This window comes from Dipodomys spectabilis, unplaced genomic scaffold (genome assembly GCF_019054845.1).
Source record: "Dipodomys spectabilis isolate Male_0828 unplaced genomic scaffold, ASM1905484v1 ptg000197l, whole genome shotgun sequence".
NCBI lineage: Eukaryota > Metazoa > Chordata > Mammalia > Rodentia > Heteromyidae > Dipodomys > Dipodomys spectabilis.
In genome coordinates, this window is record NW_024870874.1 from 3,318,684 (window position 1) to 3,345,129 (window position 26,446).

The 26,446-nt window shown below is 37.1% G+C and overlaps 1 protein-coding gene across 1 annotated transcript in view; it reads right to left on the reverse strand.

Annotated features, from left to right (window-relative positions):
- Positions 1–26,446, reverse strand: part of Thsd7a (thrombospondin type 1 domain containing 7A) — a 342,684-nt gene that overhangs the window by 26,398 nt on the left and 289,840 nt on the right. Inside the window, exons 12-15 of the mRNA XM_042696060.1 lie at positions 23,451–23,645; positions 21,486–21,749; positions 5,971–6,149; positions 3,248–3,253 (exon numbers count right to left, since the gene is read on the reverse strand). Coding sequence (XP_042551994.1) covers positions 3,248–3,253; positions 5,971–6,149; positions 21,486–21,749; positions 23,451–23,645 — 644 coding nt within the window. The remainder of the gene's footprint in view (positions 1–3,247; positions 3,254–5,970; positions 6,150–21,485; positions 21,750–23,450; positions 23,646–26,446) is intronic.

Here is a 26,446-nt window from a genome sequence, read left to right on the forward strand (position 1 = left end):
CCCCACAAAGGAACAGAAATAACTTGGGGAGGATTCTAATGGAGCCGACTGTGTCACACATTCTTTTGTTCTGCTATTATGTTGTCAGTATAGATCTGAGTCACTGGACCAGATCAGATACATGCTTTGCTGTATTGACCCTTACTGTACTGTGTTACAGTTTTATGAACCCTCTGCCGTCTCTTGTGTTCACAGTTTTGTATGCCTTTAACAGTCAGGAGTGCTCATACATTAGGCAGTGAATGGAGATTGCAAAAATAAATGAATAATATAAAATGAAAAATTTAAATTTGGAACTGTTCTTCAAATAAGTATAATTCAGCCTGTTTGCCATATTATAATGAAAATTTGCACAGTTTTGTCTTTCCTACAGAAAAAAAAAACAAATAAAATGAAATGTTCTCATTCTAATGATATCATGTAGTGTTCTTGGATTTTTTTTTTCTCTCCACCAACAGAAGAATTACAGGGCAGGAGAAACTGGAGCAGAAACAAAGGTTATTTGAAAGTAAGGCAACAGGGGAAACTGAAGAAAAGCCTCTTAGTTATTGGCAGGTTGGTATAAGCCTTGAACCTAGCTGTTGTCTGGAGAGCTGCCTCATGCCATATGACGTCCTAGACAAGGATGAAGAGGGGGAGGACAAGGAGAAGGAGGGGAAGGAGGAGGAAGAGGAGGAGGAGGAGGGGAAGGAGGAGGAGGAGGAGGAGGAGGAGGAGGAGGAGGAGGAGGAGGAGGAGGAGGAGGAGGAGGAGGAGGAGGAGGAGGAGGAGGAGGAAAAGGAGGAGAAGGAGGAGGGGAAGGAGGAGGAAAAGGAGGAGAAGGAGGAGAAGGAGGAGGAAAAGGAGGAGAAGGAGGAGGAGGAGGAGGAGGAGGAGGAGGAGGAGGAGGGGAAGGAGGAGGAAAAGGAGGGGAAGGAGGAGGAGAAGGAGGGGAAGGAGGAGGAGGAGGAGGAGGAGGAGGAGGAGGAGGAGGAGGAGGAGGAGGAGGAGGAGGAGGAGGAGGAGGAGGAGGAGGAGGAGGAGGAGGAGGAGGGGGAGGAGGAGGGGGAGGAGGAGGAGGAGGAGTGAGCATTGGGGTCCCAACTTGACATTGGTCTATGGATTGCTCTTTGATAGTCCAGAAGCTCTGGCATCTGTGGGTTCTTGTCTTCAGCCACTTTAGAGGGAAGGGTGACCGTCCCCTGCTGTGGCCATCTGGGGCTCTGCCATCACCAAAGCTGTTATCTTGATTTCCCAGTATCTTTGAGAAGGGGGGAAGATGGTGATTCTCTTTTTCTCTGTCTACTTATCTAATCTTTCTCCTCTTGCGTCTTCCTCATTGAAACTAGTCCTCCATCATTGAAAGCAAGGTCTGAGATTGGTCTCACAGCACACACAAGCTGTAAGGGCCACATGGAACAATACAAATTGAGTGATCCTATTCATGAAGGCTTTCAGTTCCATGTGGGTGGTGTTACGATCAGTTTTAGGGATTTCAGAACAAGGAAGCCACTATGCTATTTTCTCAATGATTACAAATAAGTAACTACAGGAAATAAATGTACCATAATCTGCTGCAGCCAGGTGACACAGCTATTAAGGGAAAATACCTTCTAAAATATGTTCATAATCGACGACAAGTCCAGCTATTTTTCTCATCATGCACACCCACCCTATAGCATGTTATATAACGAATTCTAGGAAGCAGAGATTTAGGAAGCCCTCTGAAACTGTGCATCTGTGTAATTTTAGTGGGTTGCAAACCTAAGTCAAGAGGACCTATCCCAAGTCTGCATGAAAAATATGCACTGTTGGAATAAGATGTTGTAGCTCTTGTCCCAGGAGGCACGTATACATTTGGGTACTAGAACTGTCTTTGGTTAAATACCATCCTACAAGTCCTGGACAAGGGGAATACTGAGGGAGAGTTACTGGACTTAATACTGGGATGGATTCCATTTTAATCTATGTTGGAATGAATACAAATCAATCCAGAGAACCCTTCACCCACCCATTTTCTGTTCACTGGTATAAGGTCTGCCCTGGGCCATGTAGGCCTTGGCCCCCCCACCTCCTGTATAAGTCTCCACCCAGTACCCGCCTTGCCTAGGTAACTGGCACATCTGGAAGCAGTCACCTCCCCCTCCTCTAAGGTCACATCCTGGGCCTCCCGGCTCCCCCCCCCCCCCCAAGCCTTGCTTCCCATCCGACCGGGGGAGGGTTGCAGGCCTTGAGGTCACATCCCCGTCTGGTGTGACCACACCTTTGCTCACCTGGCCACACCTTCTCCTACCCCTTCCCTACTTAAACCCAGGCAGGATCTCGGCTCACCCTTCACCCCCTGCACTTCTCCACCATGCATGGCAGGGCAGCAGTTTGGTAATACAATAAACTTCTCTTCCTGCCTGAATACCGAGTGGTGTTCTCTTCATTGGCTACCTAACCAAACCTATCTATTTAATTTACCTTCTCACAAGCATCTGTCCTCTGTCTTTAGCAAGCACACAACAGAATGAGAGCACTAGTAAAGGGTAACATTGCCCTGTCAAAGTGACATTCCATCTCCTAAGGTCTTGATATTAGTCAGGAAACAGGAATAACTATGTTTTAACGAAAATGGGAATCACTACAGGCAAAAACCACTTTTTAGTGGAAAATATGAAATCTTCTTCCAGTAAAACAAAAAAAGACAACAAAAAATAAATACATTGTTGTATATTTGGATTTTCTAAAAAAAAATTATTGTATGAAGATGGAGAATTATCACCGAGTAAAACAAATCTACCAACTTAGCATGAGTTATCCATTCTACCTAAATTTACAGTGATCCTCCTCTGAGGAGACATTTCTCTCTTTGGGATACTTATATGGTCAACAGATAATAGTGACACCTTGCTAGGAAAAATATCTACCCAGTACCACAAGAAACTTCAGAGACACACTGAGGGTCTTTGTCATGAGGTAGAAGGCATCAGGGATAGGAAAAGCTATGCCATAGATATATAATCTAAGAATAACACTTAAATAAGGTTTTCCACTTTCCATAAATGAATTCACCAGTTTTATCTATCATCTCCATCTTGGACATAGAGGGGCGTGCTATTCTTAATTAAATGCTGTTCCCATCATACTGCTATTTTATATGTTTTCAATTATGTTTTGCCTTAAGGAATTGAGGAGAAAAGCCCTTTTCTTGCAATATTAGAAATGATTAAATATCATTTGAGCCCGGCGCCCCCACCTCAAGGAAAAGCAAAAGAATTCTTACCTGTGCCTGGCATGGTGATTAACGGGAATGCAGGAAAGGGAGGGAAACAAAGGCATGTGGAGCATCAGTATGAGAAGGCTTCGTGTTCTAAGTTACAACAACTATCTGTTTATGAAAGCATAGTTTTCACAAAAGATTAAAACTTTTAAGAGAAAAAAATCTAACACTACAATTGCACAGGATTGAATGGTCAGGGTGAAGAAAACCCAAAAAACTTAGGGCATTTTGAAATACCTTAATATATGATTGGAACTAACCATGATCCAGATAGTAAATGGAATATTTATACATTGATCTGACTTCCTATTGATCTACCTATCCATTGATTCATTTTTATCAATCAATCCATCTGTCTGATGGGAAAGGATTTGAGGATTTTCTTCAACTGGAAAAATGGTGCCTCAGAAACCATTGCCAAAGGTCAATGGAGTACATTTTATTGAAGAATGTATAATTGTAATAAATATCTATTTCACTTAGAGTTGAACAATATTAACAAAAACAGCATATTCTTTATCTTTCTTAAATAGTTTACTAATATGTAAGTCTCTAGACATTTCTGGTTTTATATGAAACATTTATGCTAAAAACAAATGCTCAGAAAATTGATTATTTATTGTTTTAGTTTTGAATTTTCCGTTGTTAAACTTTTGATATTTCTTCAGAAGGTAAGAACAAGTATCTACATCTCTAGAAAATTCTGCACTGGGTTGTAGTAGGTGGGAAGTGACAGTGAAATAGTTTTAGCTGCAGAGTTTTCAGAGCAAAGACAACGTTGCATAAGGTCTTAAACCTTTAGGAATGCACTGATTAAAAACTGGAGGCAAGCCTAGCTTATTTTAATTTCCTGAGGAGTTATGCATGTGCACACACCTGCTCGCTAAAGCAAAATTTAGTATTTGTACATGTAGAAGTTCTCTATTTTAAGATAGCATATCATTATTTATTTAATTTAATTTTTTCTTTGCAAACTGAAAGTTTCAAAACTTATAAAGAAGCACCCTTTTGCAATTTAAACACTTCTGCTCAGATATTCTGTTTTGCATACATGCAGTTAGAATGGTGGAATTGATTTTCAACTTTGGGAAATGTAAAAATGCAAAATGCACATTGTGAGAGGAACTTGGTTGCCAGCAGGTGGCAGCATTGGGGTATATACTATTAGTCACAGTTGAGTCAAGGATATATTGAGCAACTTGGGGTAAAATTCACCATTCCTTAAAGACTTCCTATGCAAATTAATTAGAAATTGTTTGCATCCTCCCTTTACTCATTAGTTTTTTCTGACAACAAATTTTGCTTAATTCAGGAAGCAAAGGCATATAAAGTAGTGAACAGCGAACTTGGAGATTAAAATTTCCATCTATGGACTGGCTCTGGTGGCACATGCCTATAATTCTAGCCTCAGAAGGCTGAGATCTGAGCATCATTGTTTGAAGCCAGCCCAGGCAGAGAAGTCTTTGGAACTCTTATTTCCAATTTACCATCAGAAAGCCAGACATGAAGCTGTGGCTCATGTGGTAGAGTGCTAGCCTTGAGCAAAAAAGGTCAGGGCAGCACTGAGGCCCTGAGTTCAAGACCCAGGACCTGCACACACACACATAAAAAAAAAAACCCATTCCATCTATTTATGTAAGAAGCATCTCTACACATGTAAACTCTGAATCATACAACTTACCAACTTCATGTATTATATGAAATTCATTCTCCATTCAGCCACATGCATGTCAAACATGATAATTGATAGGTTTTTATTTTTTTTAGCTCCAGTAGGAGAGAAATAGCTATTAGAGAAACTAATAAAGTATGCATCCAAACTATAATAATTTTCCATACAGAACTGATGAAGGCCAGTGTGGAACTGTTCACACTCAAAACACAGTAGTTTTAATACCTCTTTGTATGTCCATGGCTTCAATGCATTTCACTTCAAGCACATTTAAATGAATACATAGAATCCTTTGCCCTGCCCTATTTGAGACACCCATATACTTTCTTTGGCTTTTATTTCAGTAATTAGCAACTGTGATGTCTTTTCTGAGAGTCTGTGGAAGCTATAAGAAATATACACTCAGGAGAATGGTAAAAGTGGTGACATCGATCTAGATGCATTGTACGGGTTAGGCACTGGCAGCTCATGCTTATAATCCTGGCTAATCAAGAAGCTGAGACCTGGTGATCACAGTTTGAAGCTAGCTTAGGCAAGGAAGTCTGTGAGATTCTTATCTCCAAAAGCCAGAAGTGGAGCTATGGAGAAATAGTCTTAGGCATAAAAGCTCAGGGACAGGGTTCAGGCCTTGAGCTCAAGTCCCAGGACTGGCACACACACAAAAACATGCATTGCACATTTAAACTAAATGTTGAGTTGAGATTCTTTGTACAACCACTTAACGATAATTTAAAAAGAAACATTAAAAAGAAAAACACTCTCTTATCAAGCCATATGCAATTTGATGACATTAAACATTTTGACATTATTTCAAAAATAAGTGTCATTTTTCACTGTACTGAATTAAATTCATATTGATGAAAGATACTGAATCTCCAGACAATTCAGAGGTACTACATCTCACTTGGGATTTTAATAGGGTACCAATAGTTTATTAGGTATTCTGAAGATAAAATGAATCAAATTTCTAATTTACTCTTTTATCATTTTGGAGAAATAACAGCCTATCATGAACCTATACAATATGCTGCCACACTCAGGGGCAAGGAAGTACCTGGTTAACATGGTCCAGTTTGGGGCAGGGCCTTCCTCCATTATAAGGCTTTTCTCGCAGCCACTTGGAGCGAACCTTCACGCCACTTCCACAGGACTTACTGCAGCGGGACCAGTTGGACCACTCACTGAGCTTGCAGTCTGAGGGACAAGGGATAATGCAGGCCTCTTCGATGTACCCTGGGTGGAGGACAAAGGGACAAGAAGAATCCCCTCCACATGTCACTCTCTCATTCCCACCCACCATCCCAGCTCATTTAGAGGGTCCACGTTCGACTGCACAACAAACAGGTGACTCCAGACAAGTCTCCATTATCCAGGGCTCAAACTAAATACTGCGGGAAAATGACACATACATAAAGCAAGTTGGGTAAAATCACAGCTGAATATTGCCATATGAGCCGCTTAGGATTCATGCCCACTATATTTCAATGTTTCTGACTTTTTGACAGCTCTTGTTTAACTGACAATCACCTGTCTGCTGCTGTATCGTTTTCATGCTGTCAGAATGGTATGTTAAAACATTACAACAGCTTTCTGTAAAACCCTATCTGGCAATGTCATAAAGGGGCAGGTTTTTAAGTCCATGTGACATTCTTCCTCAAGAAGAAAATCCAGTCCCTTTCAATCAATATCCAAAGGAAGTCATTTAACTTAGCACCTTATGTCTCCCCATCATTGAAAATCGTCTGAAGAAGAAAAATGAAAGATGTTAAGTAAATAACGGCTCACATTTCTACAGCATTGAGAGTTTCATAACAACTTTACATCTTGTATTCATTTGGTTTCTTTGAATCTCTCTCTCTCTCTCTCTCTCTCCCTCTCTCCCTTCTCTCTCTCATTTTGTTTGCCAGTCCTGGGGCTTGAACTCTGGGACTGGGCACTGTCCCTGAGTTTTTTGGCTTAAGGCTAGTGTTCTACCACTAAGCCACCGCACCACTTGTGGCTTTTTCTGAATAGTTTATTGGAGATAAGAGCCTCATGGGCTTTCTTGTCTGGGCTGGCTTCAAACCATGATCCTCGGATCTCAGCCTTCTGACTAGGTAGGCATGACCCGCCAGTACCTGGCTCCTTTCAAACTCTTCTAAATGTATGTGGTAGGTATAGACATTTAGTGGCCAGATTTTTTAAAAATATGCAGAGGAGTAACTGACAAGGCCAGAATCACACAGTATTATGAGTTCTAGTCCAGTACTTCCATAAAATTAGTCCTTCATTATCACCCTGGCATGTCAGAACATCAAATTACACTTAGTGTTCTCAAGAAAAAAGTGGAAAAAATTCCTCTGCTCAAGATTCAAATGCCTAGTTTTTCTTCCCATGAACACTTAATTGTAGGGACAGATTATTATTCCTGACACAAGCCAGCTGTTGTCTGAGTATTTTAGATAATGGCAAAAACTTGATTTTGAAAATGATGATAATAGAAACAACTTTACTATGGAACTCCTGATAAGGGTTTTTTTTTAAGTGAGGATACAATTTAAATACCAGAAGAGGAAGCTTAATTTTTTTCAAGGTATTTGTTGACTTGTAAGATTCTTACTCCCCCATCCAATTTTAGACCACTTTAATCATCCCCTAAAGAAGTCTTGTATCATCATCATCATCATCATCATCATCATCATCACCACCATCATCATCAGTTTTGGAAATACTGGAGGTTCACTTCAAGTCCTCACATTGGCCAGGCAGGTGCTCTTAGTTATTAGTCTCCACCCCTGCCTTTTGCTGCTTAATTTTGAGATAGGGTTTTGGACACAGGCATTTGTCTGGGCACAACTGCCTATGTCAGCCTTCCTGTGTGGGTAGAATGATAGGCACATATCACCTCATCGAGATATTTGTTGAGAAAGGGTCTGATGAGCCTTTCTGATTATTTTGTCCCTCTAGCACCACCTTCTCAACCTAGGCCTACTAAGGTTTTAGGGACAAGCTCCTAGAACCTGAACTAAATCCTGTACTTAATGGTAGTCAATATATGTTTTGAACTTCTTCATCCTATTCCAACCAAAGAGTTGACTTCCTGTCCTTACTAAATTGCCTATTCTAGCCATTTCATATAAATTAAATCAAACCAACTGTTCCACAAGGATTTTTTTTTACTTGATGTTTTCAAAGTTCATCTTTGTTGTAGCATGTACATTACTTCATCCTTTTATGACTGTGCAATGTTCCATTACATGGATGGACCAGATTTTGTGCTTTGCATTCATCTGGTTAATAGACATTTCAGTTGTTTTCCCATTACATCTATTGTGAGTGCTATCAGTATTTGTTTATAATTCTGTGTAGAGAGAAACATATAATTCTCTAGAATACATACCTGGGCATGAAATAGCTCAGTCATATGTAATATAAATTATTCCCCAAAGTTGTTATATCATTTTACTATCATTTCATACTCATCAGCAATATGATGTGAAACTTGTCATTGGTTATTTTTAAGTGTTATTTCAAGAACACAGAAAGTTGAAATGTTGATAAGATTGAATTTGCTTGTTCTTTGGTTGTTTGTAGTTTGGTATAATATCTAGGAAACCCTGACCTAATACAAGATTGCAAAAGTTTTATATCTTAGTTTTCCCCTAAAAGTTTCATTATTTTAATTTTTAATTGAGGTATATCTCACTTGAGGTTATCTTTCTTGGGAATTGATAAAATGTAGTGGTCCAATTTCATTCTTCTGCATGTAGCTTTTGACAATGTATTACTGAAGGAAAGGTATAAAACTTTCATATGTCTGATTTTTCAATAGCATATTCCATTTCCTTCCGAGTGGAGCAATGCCATTCTTTCTAATGGAAGCATAGAAGTCCATCGTGTATATGTAACACACTTTCTTGATCCATTCATCTACTGAGGGGTATCTGGGTTGGTTCCATATCTTAGCTATGGCAAATAATGCTGCAGTGAACATGGTTGTGCTGGTAGCTTTAATATGGCTTTGTTTGTGGTTATTTGGATAAATTCCCAGAAATGGGATTGCCAGGTCACAAGGGAGCTCTATATTTAGTCTTCTGAGGAGCAACAGTGTAATAGCATTCCCTTTTGGTCACATCCCCTCCAGCATCTGTTCTTATTAGATTTCTTGATAATAGCCATTCTAACTAGGGTAACGTATTACTTTGATTTGAATTTCTTTTTCTTTATTTTGGGTCCCATTGTGGGGCCTGAACTCTGGGCTTGGGCGCTGTCCTCAGCTCTTCAGCTGAAGGCTAGCGCTCTACCACTTGAGCCACAGTGCTACTTCCGGCTTTTTTCTTTTTGCTTATGTGGTGCTGAGGAATCGAACCCAAGGCCTCATGCATGCAAGACAAGTGCTCACTGAGCCACCTTTCCAGCCCCTTGAATTTCTTTTATGGTCAGAAATGTTGAGAATTTCTTCATGTGTCTATTGGCCTATGCTTCCATCAGAAAGAATGGACATTGTCCCATTCCTAAGGGAATGGAAAGACCTGGGGAAATTATATCAAGCAAAGCAAGCCAGGCCCAAGGAAATACAAGTATCATGCTTTCCCTCATTTGTAATAACTAGAACATGTTTATGGTATTCTTAGCAGGGGATCACAATAGCCAAATTGCTAAGTGCATAGGACCATATATAATGAAGCACATCAATATGAACCACGAGAATTGGAAACAAGAGTTTCTTATTATGTCCTGTATGTAGTTATTTCCTTTTTTATTTCTGTTTTAATTTTCTGTATTCTTTGTCTTATACATAAGTTTATGTGATCCATGGAAGGGAAAAGGAATCACAAAACAGCAGGACAAAGGATGAACTAATGCAACAATGATACTCACATTATGTTGGAATTGAACTTTACAACTGGTGAGCGGGGTGGAGTAGGGAGTGGTAAGTAGGAGAAAATGAGGGTAAAAATGTACTTATTACCTTACTTAGGTAATTGTAACCTCCCTGTTCATCACCTTTATCATAAATTAAAAAAATAAAAAATAGTGTACTCCACAAAACCTCTTCAAATAAAATGCAGTCTATTAAACTGGTAAAAGATCCAAATTAGGGACAGAGATAAAGATAAAACAGCAAAAGAGTATATTGCTCAGCATTCCATTTTTATTTCCTAATGTGTAACAACCTTTAATAATTGCCTGTCATGTTTATCTAGCACCACTAAAACCTTTAATGCTGCTAGTGAACTGCTAGATAAGCATTCCCCTGCCTTCTCTGCTCAGATCATTCTTGAGGGCAATTAAAACTAAACAATCATAGGGGAAGAAAAGATAGAGAAACTTTTGAAGCGTTTTAAGGCTAAATAAAATTGCTCTGGCATCTCAGAGCAATTTATGGTTTTGAAGGGATGCTGGGATAAAATAAATGATAACTAGGATGGTAAATTTTTTAGTGGTTCAGAATGGAATATGACACCTGGGAAAATCAAACTCCTGATTTCTGATTTTATATAGGCAGAGGATTTTATATAGACAGAGAATTTATAAATATGTATATAAATACATATATTACCTATATATACTTATATATGCTATATATAAGTATATATAGGTATATATATATATATGGGTATATATATATAGGTATATATTTACGTATATATATATATATTTGCGGCTTCAGGTAGCAACAAACACAAAATCTAGCAAGCTGAAAAGGGCAAGCAGAGATTAACTGCCTTTGAGGTCCATGCAATCATCTCATTCTTCTGAATATGAATGTGTAGATACAACTACTTCAAACAACCTTCACAACCAGTAAATTGTGCTATGAAAAGTTCACTGTAGGTGATTCAAGAATTCATTATAAATTATGTGGGAAATCTTGGTTAGCTGCAATTTACAGCTGTATCAAAAGGAACTTGAAAATATCTCTGACAAATATATATCAAGAGCAATATATCCAAGAGCAAGACAATTTGGCTAGAATATTGTCTATGTTCATCCTTTGGCCTTGACAAAACTTTGCAATGGAAAAGATAATCTTTAGCGATTGTGTATTAACAACTGGTTATCTGAAATTTTTGGGAAGCCAACTACAAGGTTTTTATTTAAACTTCAATATTTCTCTGTTTTACCCAAGTCATGTATTCAGCATTACAAATCAACATTGGACAATTAATTATCATAGTGAAATGCACATATAAATGTGTATAACTATATTAACATGTTATTTTAATATTATTTGTTTTTATATACATAAGAAGGTCTATCTTTCTATATCTATTAAATACACATTTTCTCAGAAAATGTGTAAGTTATTGGTATGAATATCTGTAAGGTTTGTTATTCCTACTATTTTAATACCAGTATTCCTACTATTTTAATACCGACTATTTTAATGGCCAGGTACACTAAACTTCATCTAGGTTTATCACTGACCGAGTTATGTGAAATATAAAGGTTTTTGTTGCATAAAGAATTTGGCTGTCCCACGGGGCTGGGAAGGTAGCTCAGTGGTAGAGTGCTTGCCTTGCATGCATGAGGCCCTGGGTTCGATTCCTCAGCACAACATAAGCAAAAAGAAAAAAGCCAGAAGTGGCGCTGTGGCTCAAGTGGTAGAGCGCTAGCCTTGAGCTGAAGAGCTGAAGGGAAGGACAGCGCCCAGACCCAGAGTTCAGGCCCCACGACCGGGCCGCCCCCCCCCCCAAAAAAAAAAAGAATTTGGCTGACCCTTGCTCCTGGTTCCAGGGAGGCACTCCCAAATCTGAGGGACAGAATTATCATTGTTATTTATGGTGGACTATACGACATACGAGTATACTAAAAAGGTATTTCTGGAGGTGGGCCAGTCACAGCAGAAAGATTAACCATGTGATTAAAGGTTTGGAACACGTAGCCACTGTGGTACCTGCTGGGCCTCCAGGAGGACTGAAATGGATCTGATGACACTAAAGATTCAATTCATCATGCCTTTGTAATGAAACTCTGATAAAAAAAAAATCTGGTTACCAAAGCTCAGAAAAGCTTTCTGTTTGAAAAACACATCAGTGAGTTGGTAAGATGCTTTGTGACTCTATTGGGAATGCACATGAAGCTTACCTGCCTGAGTCTTTGGGCTGGTGGTTCTGATTTGTATCTTTTTTGCTATGATACAATGACAATTGTGAATATAGTGTTTTGCTGAGTTCTGTGACTCATCAGTGAACTGTTGAGCCAAGGCCATGACGGAAACCTGAAAATTTGTAGCCAGCTTGTTAGCAATAAGGTTGTTCTGGGAATCCCTGAACTTAGAGCTTGTGACAGAAGTATTAGTTAATACTGAAATCCTTATACTGTGAAGTTTTGCCTAGTAACAGGTAGTGAATAGTCTAATAGGAATTCTGCTAGAAAAAAGTAATAAGGTTGTTCATATAGTAGCTTTAACTGCAGTTTACTTATTTAATCAATACACTGAACCTTAGAAATATTTACATAAGTTACTAGGTCAAATCATTGGTTGACTCTCCTTAATTTAATCTACATAGAATTTCAGAAACAGAAAAAGGCTCTGAAAGATTCCCTTTAGCAATAGAGTTGGGTCAACAACTTTAACATTTCATAATGTGATGAGATTAGAAAGATAAAGGAATTAAACTAACTTTGAAAGTCATTCCAGTTATTTATTTCTAATATTATCCATGGCAGGATACTCTTCTTTTAATCAATGAAAACCTAACATTGCCATACAATTATTTCCTAAATGTGATGCTTAATTATTAATTTGTTGCATTCTCCTAAGTGTTAAATATAATTTTAACAGAAAGGTATTCAGTGGCAAGCTCACATTACTTACACAAGTTTCTTTGCCGCAGGACTTTTAAAAAAAAATTTAATATGAACTGAGAATCTTTAGAATGATTCAGACACTGTATTCCCATAATTATTAACTTTTCCCACAGCATCTTTCTGGACCAACAAGCAATAGATCATTCAGATAGGTATAATTGTAATTTTTTAAAATGGGAATCATGTTTTAAACCACACTGAATTTTAATATGTGCTTAGAAACAGTAAGCTATTTTTATTTTTGCGTCTACATGAAACAAGTCATGTAGTCAACTAATTAACCAAGTAACTCAAAATCACCAAAGCTTCAGAAAGTTTCTTACGTTACTTTATACTTTAAATGTCAAACTTATGAGTGAGCTATTAACTCCAGGAAAGGGTAACAGTTATGTGGATAAAGTTGCTGAGTTTTTAAAGATTTTTATTTAGAAGCTGCCAATTAACTGAAGTTTCCTGTGAGAGATGGCATGTGCATTGACAGCAAGGTCAAGGGAAGGCTTTTAAAAGAGAATTACAATAACACACACACACACACATTTGTTGATATGATTTCGTGTTTTCCCTTTGAGCCCTAAGAAACAGCTTATGTTTAATGTACTTATATGAAAGTTACTCTCTTGTAAGTCTTGTTCCCTATATGGCCATATTGATGACATTTTGCACTTACATGCTAGGAATGAAATTGAAAATGAACTATACAACTTGTAGGGGAAGAGGAGTCGGGAGGGAAAAATTTGAGGAGAAAACAAGGGAAGAGGAGACACTGTTCAAAAAGTAGTGTACCCATTACCTGAATTATGTAACTGTAATCCCTCTGTACATCATCTTTACATTAAAACTGAATAAAAATTAAAAAAGGAAGTTAACTAAAGTAATAGTAAACTTTAAAACTCTTGGATGTACAGGGATTTACTAATACAATAGGAATCTCCTGGGTTCACAAAGGCCATTCTGCATGTTTATGAATTGTGAAATTTGTACGAAAACAGTGAACAGTGATATTGAAGAAGACATAGTTACTCCTCTCCAGTGACTATGTTCCAGGCGAAGGACTTTCCAGCAGCGGTTTTGCTGGAAGGTGGCTAGGTGAGATTTTCTGCTGGAATGAAACTGTACACCTGGCATGGAGTTGACATCATTCCCCTCCCCTGACTTTGGCCTTTCTGATTAATGCTCCGAGTGTGTTTGTGTGTGTGTGTGTGTGTGTGTGTGTGTGTGTGTGTGTGTGTAATGCTCTGTGTGTGTGTGTGTGTGTGTGTGTGTGTGTAATGCTCTGTGTGTGTGTTTATAACAAGCTTCTACAAAACCCAGTGTCTCCTCTTGGGATCTGAAACCTTTCTGGTGCTAACCTGTTTTGGGTTGCTGGCAATGAACTCCTTTATACTGTCTGAAAAGTGGTTTAGATCTTTGCTAGTTTTCACTGCCATAGCAATCCATTTAATCCATCTAATTTCTATTGTCTTTCTATCTCTATCTTTATCACTAGATCATCTGTCTATCCATCTATCTAGTATCAACAGATATCAGCAAGATTATCACTTCATACTTATCCAAGTTAGTTTTATCCTTTCCCTACAACATTAGAAGAAAGAGTTCAGTGGTTAATCAGAAGGGTAATGAGTAAAGCATAATGGCAACATTAAAAATCTATAACATTTTTATTATTATTGGATATAATTTTTCTTGGCAGTTAAATTTATTTTAAGCAATGAAACACTTCTGTCCTAAAACTAAATGGAATGCCAAGTAAGTGTTCATGAGCCTTGGAAACCGTTTGACAGCCTTGCCTGAGGGCACTGTAGAGTGTAGTGAAGACCAAAGAAGTGGAGAGAAGAGCAGAAATGTCAGGACCAGAGCACACAGAAATAAAAGATCATGACAGGTGCTTTATTGCCACACCTGACATGAAAGGTAGCTGTGAGAAATTTTCCAGTTTCTCCTCCATCAAATCTACTGTGCTCCTTCAGAGGTTCAGGGGAGACCGCTGGGAATTGCTTATTCTTTGTGTCTAAGGGAGCTCCCTAGGCTCCCTTTTCTCCTGGCTCTTTAAACTTACAGTCAGTTATCTCAGGAAAAGTCAGCCCCTCACTTCTTGGCCTCCTTTTTAAATTTGAAAGAAAGAAAAAGCAATATTAGTTACAGCCATACTATCAAGTGAGAAATTGAAATGCTGAATTAGACATTAAATAAATGCCACCAACTTCAAATGCTTTATGGAGAAATTAGGACTTCATTTCAGTTAGTCTCAAAGACTCTATTTATTGCCTTTTTGGGGGCCTGATTTAATTAAATATGTTCTTCCTCCACTGAGTTTCTACCATGATAGAGAAAAATCTCATTCAATTTTGTTTCTAATTAATCTGTAATATTAAACCTATATAATCTTGCTAGAATCCCATTACAAAAACTAATGCATTTCTGTTATGTTCTGGTTGGATGACTGTCTATGTAATCCTCAAAATCTACTCTTCTTACATTTAGGCTCAAATTAGGGGACAGACTGTTGAGTTCTACACATGATTTAAATGCACAACCTCTTGAGACGAAATCTATTAGTAAATTTCATATTGCATTTCTTTCTGTCTGTTATGGGGCTTGAACTCTGGGATTAGGTGCTGTCCCTCAGCTCTTCAGCTCAAGGCTAGCATTCTACTACTTGAGGCACAGCACTACTTTTGGTTTTCTGGTGGTTTATTGGAAATAAGAATCTCACAAACTTTCTTGCCTGGGCTGGCTTTGAATGGTGATCCTCAGATCTCAGCCTCCTGAGTAGCTAGGATTACAGGCATGAGCCACCAATGCCTGGCTTGCATCAATTTATTTGTTCATCTGCAATTTAATTCTCTTTTTAAGATGGTACCCTTTGAAATCATCCGTATCAGAACCATGAGGGTATATATAAAGATGTATACCACTTAGGCTATTAGCTAATAAGCTTAAATGTTGCCATACCAGGATATGCTATATTTATGTTATGAAAAGCCTTTATTTAAGTATTAAGTATTTTAATATTAAAATATTTAATGTGCCCAATTTGTTTACGTTTTATAGGGCCTTCTTTTTCTTGTGGAGTAAACTATCTGGAGTATCATTTGGAATAATATACAGAAATACTTCTGGGAATTAGAGAGGGTTTTGTAAAATATGATATCTGAGTAGACATACTCTGATTCCACTCATGCTTACAAAATCAGTTGTGCATGCCACATGTTAATGGTTTGTAGGTTCAAGATACAGGCCAAGAGAAACAACACAGAAGACATAATGTAAGTCATTGTCTTTTAAAATTAGTGTTAAAGGGAAATTAACTTTTTTTAATGAGGTTTTATGCCACTGTTCTGAGCCTTTCCATTGTGATCACACTTAGAAGACCAAACAAGTAATTAAAAAGGTGCAATATGACCTACAAAATGTTACAGCATTACAAATGCTAGCTTGACGCCTACATGGCAACAGTTAAGTCCTGATATTCTTGGGCATTGGTAGGTCATTATTAAGTTCCTCAAGTACAATGTGTCCAGTATGTTAATAAATGTAATTTGTATACTGTTTACAAATAGAGAAACAACTAAACCTAGAGTGATCTGTTATTTCTGTCACTGAATTTAAAAGAGTTTTTCCTTAATACTTTGACAGATATATTGTGATATTTTGACTGATATGCTGATATATATATATATATATATATATATATATATATTGTTTTTAACGTACTTTTCCCAACTTATGCATGAAAAAGACCATAGTAAGAATATTTTAAAGTTTATTGGGTTGGAAAACATGGAGGGATATTATTGATTAAGGTTCAATTAGTTTGTAATTCCTTCAGTAAAATATGGTTGTTTACAAAAGGACAAGTCTGGATAGGGCTTTGATTATTCTGCAGTGTTCACAACAAATTTTCTATTCAGCATTTAATATGTAACATGAGGGTCATAAACCTTGATGAACAAAAGATGTAAGGGCACTAGAATATTTTATATTCATGCTACTATTCATTGCAAGAGAAGAACTAATCCTCTACATTTCCCATTTTTTGCCCTCTGAAGTGAATCCTCAGCTCTTTTGAGTGAAGAGCTGCGTGTTCTGTGCTTGTTCTAGCTATGACAGAAAGTCCAATATAGGCCAATATGAGATAAGTGGCCCAGTAAGAAGCAAGACTATATCTCAAAAATAAAGAGCAAAAAGCAGGAATGGATTCTGGTGGTAATGTGTGGTAGGAGTACCTGCCCAGCAAGTTCAAAGACCTGAGTTCAAACCCCAATTCTGTCACCACCACTTTTCACCTTATTATGATGTGTGTGTGTGTGTGTGTGTGTGTGTGTGTGTGTGTGTGTGTGTGTTCATCCTGGAACTTGAACCCTGGGCCTGGGTGCTGTCTCTGTGCTCTTCAGCGCAAGGCTAGTGCTCTACCACTTCAACCACAGCTCTACTTCCAGTTTTCTTGTTGATAATTGGAGATAAGAGTCTCATGGACTTTCCTGTCCAGGCTGGCTTTGAACCACGACTCTGAGATTTCAGCATTCTGAGTAGCTAGGATTACAGGTGTAAGCCACTGGTGCCCAGCTGTTGACCCATTTTTTCAATATAAATATCAGAAGTCTCTATCACTAGTAATCAGTAAACTATTGGAAGGAGATGTGGATTGCTTAGCCCAAGATATCGCAGCCACAGACTTTGTCTCTCCTACTGCTCCTCTGCACTGTGAACAGTTGTGTGATCCAATGCAGAGATTTCCCCACTATAAACATGCAGTAGAACCCCTGGAGGCCTTGCTGACATGCAGTTGCTGACTCAACAGGTCTGCAATGGAGTCTCTTTCAATATTTCTGAGCACTGTTTCTCATTGACCCTCATACTGTTTGTCTGAAGATCACACAGGTTAGATGCCATTGCCCAACAGTAGCTCAGGATGGCAGATTGCATAGGTAAAGTTTTATTGGTACACAGCCATGCCTGTTTTCTTACAGGTTGTTCTGGGCTTCTTCCATGTTAACTTTAGAAAGCTGAGTAATTATGACAAAGACATTGTGCCCCATAAAGCTTAAGACAATCTGTAATTTGGATCTTTAGGAACTTCTTGGTGAAAAGTAATTTAACTGAATAGCTAATGCTTTGGTCTCCTCATGGTCTCAGTGTTGGCAAGTATTTGATGTTATCAACAGCTATATTATGGTTTTTGGGTATAGGGGAGTTGTACATATTAAACAATGTGTGCTGAAGAAGAAAAATTATCAGGACCCTTTGGGTTCTTCTCTTGATATTAACAGATGATTTGACATCACAAGTACAACTGAGTTTGCTTTATATTACAGTGTTTACTGATTGTGTATTATGGCTTAAGTGGCTTATAGGAACTAGCAAAGAAAAATTTCCTGAAAGGAAACTTGAAGAGTATTGTCTGGAAGGTATTATGTGGCTAATAGAGCTGAAGATTAGAACATCTAGTAGTTTTTTATTTTATCTATTATCTCTTTCAGGTAAGATAAATAGAGTATTTCATTCAGGTAAGATAAATAGAGTTGTTATTCCTTATTTTCACACAGAAAGTGAGTAAAAACAAAGAAAGTGAATGCATCAAACTCCAATTAAAGTTGTAAACAGTTTTCAAAGTGCAAGTTGTCACAATAGTAATATAGACCAAGAGGTCTACATTATTGTCCAAATCCAGTGGGCAAATCAATCAATTTGAATAGGTAACAACAACAAAAAAACCTTCATGCTATGTGTATCATTGATTGAATTTAGTAGAACAAGTTTGTGACTATCAAAAATGATAGTTCTTTTGTTACCTTATCAAAGTTCCCTGGTCAAAAGTGATTGAATTAGTAAGTAGAAAAAAACCTGAATATTTTCTCACTATCATATGGAAACTTTGTGGCACGTGCAGTTTTTACTTGTGCTTTAAGGCTCCTGAAGAGAAAGAAAGTACCTTAGCCTGGTCCACTACAATCCTATTAGGATTCAAAAATTCTTGTAGGAGAAAACGTTCTCTCCAGCATTTCATTCATTTATATATCCTACAAACACTTACTGTGCTTAGGATACATTAGTGAATAGCACAGATATCCTCATAAACCTCCATTATTGCATTGTAAAGAAAAAGAAAAATAAATGTAAAAATAATTTTTATATTGGGATCATCTGTTTTAGAAATATCACCAAAAATTGAGAAAGCAGAGCAGCATAGGAGTATTTGGGAATGCCTGTCTGGATTAGTGACAAAGTTCTATCATGTTTATAGAAACCTTGGGTACATATATTTTGAATAAACTAGATTACTTCTAAGAGTCTGTGAACTCTGAGATTAAATAATATATATTTCTATACTTTCAGGAATTCTCTTCCTCATTCTGAAATTTTTAAGGGAGATTAACTTAAATATTTAGTACTGTGTGTGTCTACGCACTTGTTAAATTTCTAATGAATCAGCAAGTCAAGATCTAGCTGTGAGTAAGAAGTGTGTGATTTCATATCTATTGTTATTGTTATACTATTCAAGATTTCATTGCAAATATAATAATTTGTGTTTTTGGATCGATAAATGTCTCCAAATATATGTATATAAACATTTGTACTGTAAAAATATTTTATGCCATATAAAAGGATGATGAACATTTTATATAACTGTTAAGGTATATCTTAAATCTGAAATATTGCGTAGTATAGGACCTACTGTTAAGAGAAAATTCAAGCTATTATACAAAAATCATGCCCTAAGTGTAAGACATTAAGGAAAAGTTGACCACATGGGAAATAATCTAAAATAATATACTATTAAACTGGTGGAAGTCAAATTGCATTATCAGTGTAATTACTGGTAACATGATTCACAGACAGACAACAATGATTAAACAGATAAGCCCTGAGGCCAATGTTGAATAGGGAATTAGTGTTATTGCTCTGCATACATGTGGGGATCAATTTTATATCTAAATTGAAAGTAGAAAGATAGGTTTGCTCTAAAACCACTTAAAACTCCATCTATCTAGAAAGCTGATGTGCCTAGGAAAAGGCAGCTGTTACTGAGATTGCAATTTATAGCAAGTCTACTACAATGTAGCAAAGTTATAGCACTGCATAAACACCACCAAAATTGACAGAACACATTTAAGAAAAGTAGTAATTGTCAAAGAATAGTCAATAGAGATTACATTTCCCCAGACTTTAAATAAATGTTAGTAAACACTAAGCATTCCCATTGGGCAGTCCATCATAGATCTAATTAAGAAGACAAGATGATACAGGACATATAAAGTAACTAAATTGGAATGTAGCACTAAGTGTCTTTCTTAGATCCTTTCACAGTCCTCATGAAGTTAGAACCCATCAACATCCATTTATTTATTTATTTATTTTTATCTGTACCTTTCCCTAGAATATAGTACTTTATTTTTCATGCTTTGTCTTGATAATACTAAGGTAGGAAGTGTACTGCTCTTGGTAAATTTCCATTGATTTTGCACTTGTTTTATTTTAAGTGATCCAATATTTTTACTGGAGGAAGAATTTTCAAAGCTATTTTTTTCTTCTAAAAATCAGATTTACTATTTTTATAGAAGCTCTCTCATGTTTAATAGTAGATTAGGGTAAAGGTAAAAATATATATGCAAGATGTTCTAGAAGCTCACAGGTAATATTAAAAACAAATGGTATACTCATTATCTGAATCATATAACCATAACTTTTTTATACATCACAGGACCTGGGCACTGTCCCCGAGCTTCTTTTGCTCAAGGTGAATACTATACCACTGGAGCCACAGTGCCATTTCCAGCTTTTTTGAGTAGTTTATTAGAGATAAGAGTGTCATGAAATTTCCTGCCCAGGCTGGGTTTGAATTGTAATCCTCAGAGATCAGCCTCTTGAGTAGTCAGGATTACAGATATGAGCCACTGGTGCCTGGCAGTATATCACCTTCATAATAACAATAAAAAAATAAAAAATGGTATTTTAGTGTCTTACTATACGTAACAAGTTAAATGTGATCAATTACTGTGGTTTTCCAAAAATATGTATTGTTAGATGATCTTTGATTTTACATATTTTATTGTAATGTTTTAAAAAATTAACACCCTAAAATAGGAAGGTCATTTACAATTGTAGTATCTAGTTGATAGTATCTCTATTATCTGATGCAGAGAATATTCAGTTACTTTTAGTGATGTTTCTCAAAAAAAGTATGCCAATTACAAATACTAAGCTTTATCTCTCATAGATATTCTTCTAAGTACATGAGAACGTTTTTGACTTAATGATTCCCTTATATTAACCTGGAAAATATTAGGAGCTTAAGTATTATGGAGTCTTTAGGGTTTATCATTGTTAAGGGTATAAAGAAGGACAAAGCTTTTAGAAACCTCTTTATAGGAAGAGGTTTAAGAGATTCTAATAAATGTGTCACCATGATTTCTTGACGGTTTATCAGTGTAAGAAGGTCTTTTAGCTTGTGTTGTTTTCTGTACCATATAGCAAAACTAGCTCAGTTCTGGTCTAGTAGAGGAAGCTATTTCAGCAAGGTTGGAGCCTAATTGCCATTGACCTTGTTCCTAGCAATTTAGCTCATCCTTTCTTGGTCACCTCTATCAAAGAAGTAGGAGATCATGCTTCAGTGTTTGCTGAGACATGATATCTCTGATTCAGGTAGACACACTCTAAAGGATTTTCTCCTACTACAGAAACTTCTGTAAACTTCCATTTCCCCTCTTGACACATAGGCATTTTACGTCCCAAAGATAGCAAACAGGAAACATGAAAGCAACATTGGATTACCATGGCTGTTACATCTGGATGTTTCCACAAGCCTGCCATTTTGATCGTAGCACGCCATTGCTTGGTAGCGATACCCTTGTCCACATTCTTTGACATCGCCTTGGACTTTCATTCCCAGCAGGACTTCCACCTTCCCTTCTGGTAAAATACAATCCGACCAGTTCCCCACTGGCTGGAGAGTGTGACTGTCACAAGGACAGTACTGAGTCTCAATCAGGGGATACAACTGGGGATTTTTACACTTTTCCTTCTTTTTACTTTTGCCTGTAGGAAGAGAAACACCAGATAATTTATATCAGAAAACAGCATTATCGATATAGAACATTCCTAAATTATATACTTTCTTCAACTTACTTTCTCTGTTTTTTTTTTTAAATCACATTTAAGAGTAGTTTATAAATAAATGCTAATTTTCTCACTCCAAAGCATGTTTTAAAATAAAGTTTTGTTTGTATTGGCTGTTTTCCATGGTGATAATTTCCTTATTTTTAAAAATAGCTCATTTTGCTATTTGCTATTGGAACAATTGTTTTCAATTTTGCACTCTGAAATGATTAAAATCCTCAAACTGGGTCGTATGTTTCCTGTTCTGTAGGGAGGGTTTGAACTAACTGCATAAACTGCATAAAATATGAGGTAGGGAGAGACAGCTACTTCCCTGTGCTGCACAGTTTCTTGCTGATTGCAAATAGAATGGTTCTGTTATATAGTCATCCTGTAGTTACATAGGATTATAATTGTGAATATAGATTTTTTTGAACTTCTTTCATTGTGATTTTATATCTTTCCAAATTTCTGAAGAGCAATACATTTTTTATAGTTGATTATTAGCCTAAGAAATGTCAATAATACCATAAACAATGATATTAAAGGGTAAAATATTTAAAATATATTGAATGTAAAAGGGGTTGGGGTAGAAAAATGAAGAGATGAAGTGAGCAGAATGTAGTCAAAAATTCGATGTATATCCTACAAAATTAAGAAAACTGAGGGAAGGGGTGGGTTGGGAAGGATGAGTGAGAATGTTGAAAGACAATGATCAAAACTCATTGTATTCATAAACTGATTTATTGAATGGCAACTCTGTTGTACAACTACTTAAAAATAATAATCTCAACAAATTCCTTCTTAAATAAAATGTCATATATATGCTTGAAAAACATAATTATGCTGTATTTAGCTTAATATGTAATATGTTCTTTAATAACTATACTTAATCATATTACTTACCTATAATCTTCATAGGCTTAGTTATGTCATTTTCACTCATTTTCTTCTTATGGGTGGTTCAGTTTTAGAAAGCTTTCAAGTCTGAGCAATCTACTAGCATCAATATTTCTACTGACAATATTTTTAGTTGTATCTGAATTTAATTCAGCATAAGGTCTCCTGTTTTTTTCATTTGGTCACTGTAGCTTTCTTTTTTTTTACATGTAGATACAGAGCTAATTTTAATACAGATAACTTTAGATTCAGAGCTAACTACTTCTTCAAAGACAGAGAGACGCAAGAGAGAGAGAGAGCAAGAGCGAGAGAGCGAGAGCCAGAGCAAGAGAGAGAGACACAGAGAGAGAAAGTGAGAGAGAGCGAGAGAGCGAGAGCGAGAGAGCGAGAGAGAGAGCAAGTGCATGCAATGGCAACTTCACCCCATGACAGTGAGAATGGTTACTTAATGGGGCCTCTTCTCTTTGCTCCAATAACTTCAAAGAGTCTAGAAAATTCACAAAAAGCTCATCTAAACAAAAATAATAGTGATTATTTATTGTATCGGGCATAGGCTGCCTTTTCTCCTACTAAAATGACATAATGTTTCTATCATTGCCATCTTATGTTAAAATACACATCCAAATCTATTGATATCTTCAGTACAAGAACTGCCACAGTAAGACAGTTTTCAAATAATCTGTTGAAACTCTCTTGGTCTGAATTTCATTGTGTTGGCTTTGGCATCCTGATTATTCTTACCAACGATGGTGCGCTTTCTGGTCCTAACTGCACCACAGTCTCCATTGCAGGAAGAAAACTTGGACCAGCTGGTAAATTGACAGTCATCTTGGCAGGGGATCTGGCAAGCTTGGGTCAGAGCTGGCACAGGGCCCGCATACTGGAGACATTCGTGGATGCTAGCTTGCCCTCCATCTTGTTTTCGACAAGTAATGGCTAGAAGAAATGCATAGTCTATTACTCTATCAGTTAGAAATCAACTAACCTTTATTCAAACAGTGCAGGAACCCTCTTGAAATCCTCTATTTATGGTAGAAATATAGCAGAAGAATTTTTTATAATCACAGAAGACATTATACTGATCTTGTAAATTTTTATAAAAATAATGCACAGTCTTCATTGGTTTTTGTGACACAGAAAAGCAAAATGCATACACACACATACACACACATTCATACACAGACTAAGCAGATTATACTAGTTCCTATTAAGATATTAATTCATTTCGCTAGTGGAATATATTTACAGATGAATTTTTATTATGTACATATATATGTTCTATATATGTTCTGAGTTTCTAATAATCAGCTTCAATTTCCTTTAATACCAATTTATAACATCATTATTAGAATTTCTACCATTTTATATATGCATATATGCATACATATGCTCTGAAAATGAGCATATGTTTTCCATCCACATATTATTTCTTCTAAGATATCGATGTAAATCATTTAAAACACAGTATGGTTTCATTTTTTACTGAACAAAGATATAAACATTGCTTTAAGGTAGCAGGTCTTAAAGAAAGAGTAAGGGATGTTTATAGTCTCCTTTCTGCCTCTGCTGCTTCTTCCATTGGTTATAAAAATAATCCACTCATTCAGAGCAAGCGGATGAAACATCTAAGCTGCAATCCTAAATTTAAATCTTCATATCCTCATTTGGACCAACATTTATGGCATTTTTCATGTTTACTGTTGAGGCTGAAACCACTACTTGTCAACCTTGCTCAGGATTTCATCATCCTGAAATTAATGGAAGGGGCCCGACATGCGTGCCCTAAATCACAGTGAGGTCACAGAAGCATCCCTCCCCCTCCTTGAGTTAGACTACAGGCCTTGCACCTGTGAACTGAAACCTAACAGCTAGTAGAACCACTGTGTAATGAGGTGTGGAAAGGACAAAGGTGACAATTTGAGCCAGGAAAGATGTTCTTTGTATAGGTGAACATGACTGGATGTAGTGGCTGTAGGAACAGTTGCAGTGAACAGGTCTTTGTTATTTGTGAAAATGCAAGTTAATACTCTCCCATGATTTCATTGGCTAAGGACAAGGGACTGGGCATTAGATCTTTGTAAAGCCCTCTGATGATTCAGAGTGGTTCATTTGCATCATATTACTTAGAATGCTATGGAACATGATGTTTGGACCTATCCAGAGCTCCCAGAGGGTTGGGAAGGTGGCTCAATGGTAGAGTGCTTGCCTTGCACCCATGAGGCCCTGGGTTCAATTCCTCAGCACCACATGAGCAGAAAAAGCTGGAAGTGGCTCTGTGGCTCAAGTGGAGGAGCATTAGCCTTGAGCTGAAGAGCTGAGGGGCAGCACCCAGGCCCAGAGTTCAGGCCCCACGACCGCCAAACAAACAAAAACAGAGCTCCCAGATAAGGTTCCTGTCATGGGGCTAAGAAATGAGTATTTTTAAGCTGCTTAAGTAACCCATTTGAGAATTCATGTTTGAGACCCGTTAGCTTGAGGATTAAAGGCAGAGGGAGTGTTCTGGCTGAGGCTTGTGGCTAAGATAGAAAGTTCTCTGGTGGCCAGTCCATTGTGTCCCACACCAACCTTTGGCAAACAGTCACATGTATGAAGCTCTAAACTTTTAGAGCTGTTGCTCTTTTGTAGGGAGCATCATAGGGACATATACAGGGACTGAATGAAAACCATTTTTATTTCATATTTGTCCTTATTAACACATTAGTAAGACATCAAGGGCGAAAAATAAAATAATGGTGTTAAAAGTGAAAAAATAAAATAACATTACTGCCAAAAGTATTCCAGGAAAAAACAATCTTAAGCAAAACTATACTATTCACAAACCTCACACATCTCTTTTAGCCTACATATACCTGCATTGCCTAAAATCTTAAGTACTTCAGCTTAGTGGAAAAGAAAAACATATAAAAATGTCAAGAACAGAAAATTCCCGTATCTGTTCTGCAAACCCAGGCAACCGTCCAGTCTCCTTATCTCACTTTTTTGACAGTGTACTTTTGGAACAAATCATTCACACAGTGTTATCCAAACAAGGAGCCACAGCACCATTTGTACAATGTATTAAAATTTTATCATACATCTCAACTTGTTTGTATTGTGAGAGGAAACAGCAATTCAAATACAAATGGAATCTGAAATGAACTTCCTGCTGCTGGGTGAAGAAGATGATATAAATGTTTGGAAAGGGAGCCCTCTGGTTTTTTAAATTCATAAATCCTAAAATTCATTTTAATATGCTGAAAACAGTTGTTTTAGCCACTAAATGGATAGACCACCCCAAGACAACTAAAGAGACGAAATAGCTGAATGAAATGTGGTGTCCTTAAATTTGACCATGGATCACACGAAGAATGTTAATGGAAATACCTAGATATCCAAACATTCTGGAAATTAGTTAAGAGTAACAGAGTTTGGTTGATGATTTTTTTGTAACACATGTACAGTATGTGCTAGGTAAGATATTAGCCTGATAGGATGTGGGGAAAATAGTGAATGAGAACTCCCTACAGAATCACAGAAACAGTGGGACTAAGGGTGAACCAATTCAACAGAGATATTTGTGAGACACTATGTTGGAAATGAATTTTACAACTTAGCAGGGAAGGGAGCAAGGGTGGGGGAAATGAGGGAGGGGGTAATATTGTTCGAAAAGAAATGTACTCATTACTTAAGTAACTGTAACCCCTCTGTACGTCACCTTTACAATCGAATTTAAATTAAAAAAAGGACTCCCTATAGTA